Source organism: Nicotiana tomentosiformis, chromosome 5 (assembly GCF_000390325.3).
Source record: "Nicotiana tomentosiformis chromosome 5, ASM39032v3, whole genome shotgun sequence".
Classification (NCBI taxonomy): Eukaryota; Viridiplantae; Streptophyta; class Magnoliopsida; order Solanales; family Solanaceae; genus Nicotiana; species Nicotiana tomentosiformis.
The window spans coordinates 100,516,218-100,520,288 of NC_090816.1; the positions used below are offsets into that span (position 1 = coordinate 100,516,218).

The 4,071-nt window shown below is 37.7% G+C and overlaps 1 protein-coding gene across 1 annotated transcript; it reads left to right on the top strand.

Annotated features, from left to right (window-relative positions):
- Nucleotides 1-234: 234 nt before the first annotated feature.
- Nucleotides 235-2,071, top strand: LOC104107959 (uncharacterized). Its single transcript, XM_009616899.4, has 2 exons — nucleotides 235-357; nucleotides 1,010-2,071. Exon 2 carries the CDS (start codon nucleotides 1,084-1,086, stop codon nucleotides 1,876-1,878), a length of 795 nt encoding a protein of 264 aa, XP_009615194.1. The 5' UTR covers nucleotides 235-357; nucleotides 1,010-1,083; the 3' UTR covers nucleotides 1,879-2,071.
- Nucleotides 2,072-4,071: the final 2,000 nt, after the last annotated feature.

The window sequence follows — 4,071 nt, forward strand, 5'->3', positions numbered from 1 at the left end:
TTTTGAACTGAAACAAGAGAGCAACAAGCCCTCGTAGCTCAGTTAGTAAGAGCGCCCGCTTAGTTAGCGGGTGTCTTGAGTTTAACTCTCAATAAGAGCATTTTATTTTACTTATTCGTTGTGCAAATAAATATAGTTGACACGGATAATGAGGCCTCTTGGACTTTGGGCCCATGGGTTCAAAATCACAAAAGCCCACATTCATTACGAAATCGGGTATGCATAGCTGAATAGGATAAACCCATCCACCTAATCCGAAGTCGGCAAAGTAAGTTATAAGCCTTGCAATTTTGACGCTCAACTCATTGAAGCTGTTTTTGCGTAGCAACATCTGTTCCCCTCCATCGAAACCAAGTTGTAAGTATCTCTCTCTCTCTCTCTCTCCTCCATATTTTGCGAATGGCCAGAAACCCTAGTATCTGATTTTTGGATGATTTCTGCTTTGTCCATTTGGATTGAGAAAGCCTGCTCAGATTCGTATTTCTTTGCGATCTTTTATAATATAATTTTCCAATTATTTTCTGTTTCCCATGTATCAATCTTTCTTTCTGAATTAGGAAAAAAGGAAAAAAAAGGAATAGGGTTGTCAAAGATAGAATAATATCTTTTCCTTTGATATGTAGGATGCATATCCTTTAAGTAACTAATTAACCTACTAGAATATCTAAGCAAGCATTTAACATCGATTGATTTTGAAGTACACTAATACCTCCCGTAATTAGTTATTCTGTTCACTTAGACCCGTAATTGAATAAGAATGCACGACTTTGTTTTTCCTGGGTTTCGGAATGAAATGGGGCTGAGTAGATGCTACGAATTATATAGCTGACACCAACTAGCTTGGGATTGAGGCGTTATCTTTTGATTTTTACTTGGGGATGCACTGTACTTGGAAGAGTATAAATTGTATTGAAAAATGTGGTTGAAAGAATATACTTTAATTACTTTAATGTTTGGATGGTTTTTGGCTATCTTTTCACTAACCTTAATGCTTTGTGATGTTCTCTAGTTTTCTGTCCACGGTACTGGTAGAGATTAAGGTTAACTTGAAGAGGGGACTCTTCTTTGTTGAGTGCCAATATCATGGCATCTTCTAAGAATGAGGAAAGTGGTGCTCAGGATGCAGCAGAAAGGATTAAGGTTGCAGCCTTGTCAGCTGCAAAGGGTTTGAGCCGTGCTCAGGCTGAGCGCGCCGCCACTGCTGCTGCTAGAAATGTCAATGCATATGGCCAGAAGGAAGAAGGACCCAGTCGATGGCAGGAAAGAAAAGAAGCAAAGAGGCAGATGTATTTGATGAGTACTGAGAAACAGGTGAGATTGGGTGAAAGGAAAGACCTCAAGGCTTCAGGTTCCACCGTTGCTGCAGCTTCTCAATGTCAGAAATGTTTCCAGTCAGGGCACTGGACTTATGAGTGCAAGAATGAGAGGGTTTACATATCACGACCATCTCGGACACAGCAGCTGAAAAATCCAAAACTGAGGATGAAAGTATCAATATCTTATGATCTAGAAAACCCAGATATTGAGAAGGAGAGGAAGAGTGAAAAATCTGTGAAGAAGAGTAAGAGGAAGCATAAGTCAGATACAGAGTCCGGGAGTGATAGTGAGGCTTCAGTGTTTGAATCTGACAGTGAGGTGTCATCAGTGACAAGGTCCGATGATTCTTCTGGGGAAAGTGAATCAAGTTATAGTTCTTCAACTGATTCAGAGGAAGAGAGGAGGAGGAAGAGGAAGAAGAAGAAGCAGCAGAAGAAGAGAAGACACCGGAAATACAGCTCAACCTCTGAGTCTTCTGATTCATATTCAGATTCTGGGTCTGATTCTGAAGAGCGAACTAGCCGTAAGAAGAGCAGCAGGAGGCATACCAGAAAGCGGTGAAGCATTGAACAATATGAGTAATCAGATGTCTGGTATCTGGTTCTTTAACCTTGAAAATATTGATATTTCTGTTCTCATGTGATAAAAGAACTAGGATTTGCTGTTTCAAACGAATATGATTTTACTGTAAGCTTATCTTGTGGATGTAGAATTCAGCGTGGCAAGAGTTGTCTCTTGTATTTTCTTTTTTCCATGTTGCTGGCTTACTCATTTCCCAGCTCGTATTTGACTGTTTTTCTTGTCTCTTGCCTGCTTGATATTGTCCTACTTATTTAACTTTCGCAGAGTTGTCCTTTTCTGGAGTTGGACTTCAATGTTAAACTTGTACCATGTGGCTTTGACCTTACCGGTAATTAGTTGGACTTGCCAAGAGAAATTGTCTGTAGCATTTGATGATTTTGCAGTTGGTTAGTTACTGCTATGTCTTGCATAACTTGAGCCAGCCTATTGGAGGAAGTCTAGAACTTATTGCCTGCTTTCTTAGTACTTGTCTTGTTCCTTGAAGGGAAAAACTAGTCAATTGCAATTGATCCAAGTAAAGATTCCTCCATAGGACAGATTTTAACTCTTATATTGTTGACCTTGACTGATAGTTTAATAGTGACTACGATCAACTTTGATGTCATACTTGAGTTGGAGGGCTTTCCCTCCATCTGTCGAGTCAAGTAATTGGTTATCTCATCTTTTCCGCCTATTTTCTTCTTTTTTTCTTTTGGGATTATTTTATGTTTAGGGGAGTAGATATTTGATTGTTGGGTCATCCGAAGACCTTCCTCTTTATTGTTATCCGTATTCTGTTGTCTGTGTGACAATTGGTATGCATTGCCGGTCTCGGGTCATGGTTAGTGCTGTTGATGACTTAATTTCTTGTGGTATGCATTTTCCAGATGACTCATCAGGCGCTCGATGCTGGTCCTCTTAGTTACTCTTGCCTACTAAGCAATCCTATGATCTAATTAAATCTGTGAAGATTGAGGTTATGCCTAGCTATAGTCACGCCCAGTAGCAGTGACTAGGGTAATTTATTTGCTGATATTGTGTCGTATCTTGTGTTTAGTTGCAAAATAAGGCCTGGACACAATTTTACTGGGCAGTTCCCTTGAATTTCTTATTCTTTGCCACTACTCAGTAATAGTTTTTCAGGAGCACAATACACTCTTTTATCCCTTGGATCAAGCACTCCCTTCCCTTTTATGTCAAAACTTCTTATCCAGAAAAGTGAGGATTATAGATGCCATTTGCCGATGATGGATTCTTTATTTCTATTGCAGTCAATGATATGTCTTCTGTTCGCTTTTGAACAAGTACTGTTAGCATGTGCAAACATAAAATTGTTTACAAGCTTCCCGTGAATTTGCTGCTTTCTTTTTTTCGGTTTTCATTTTTGCATTCTGCTATTTTCTATGTATCGTGTAAGTTGGGAAGTTATAAGCTCTTCTTGGAGTTATGTAACCTACACAATTTTTTTTAATGCTAGTATAGTTTAACTTGTTTTAGCGTTTACTTAGTGGTGGCAAAATGGTTAAAAGAAAACAGTTATCCACCTATTTTATCAATTAAAAAATGGGTAGAATAATGAACTTTTTTAAAATGGGTCAAATATGGATAAGAACTATATTATCCATTTAGAAAATAGATAACAAATGAATAATTAATGGTTTTAACTTTTACATTTGTAAAGCCTCAAAATTGGGGTTCCTAAAGTTTGGGAGACTAGAAACTCTTCAGAAGTGATCATATTCAAGAAGTCATGTTAATATGGATATTCATTATCTGTTTTCGATTGGCTCATATATGACCCGACCCACCCGTTTGCCGCCACTACATGTGCTTATCTAATTATGCCGACCACCAAAGTAAAAAAATTATTCCCCCTTCGTTTTAATTTATGTGAACTTATTTAACTAGTCACGAAATTTAAGAAAGAAAGACTTTAAAACTTGTGGCCTTAAACAAACTATAACATTTCTGTGCTTATAATTATTTTGAAACTTGTGATGTTACACATGTCAAAGTGTTTGTATAGAAAGCTTCTGAGAATAGAAATAGAAGTTTAAGTTAAATTATTTTCAAAATTTAGAAAGAGATTATTCTTTTGGAACGACAGAGGGAATACCCTTTTTTGGGAAGACATAATAACTTGAGGGTATTTTCTCGAGGAATTTACGGGGACTACCTATTAAACTTAAACTA

Excerpts from the sequence above, each read along its gene's own strand:
- LOC104107959 (XM_009616899.4), top strand. The coding sequence starts at position 1,084 with ATGGCATCTTCTAAGAATGAGGAAAGTGGTGCTCAGGATGCAGCAGAA.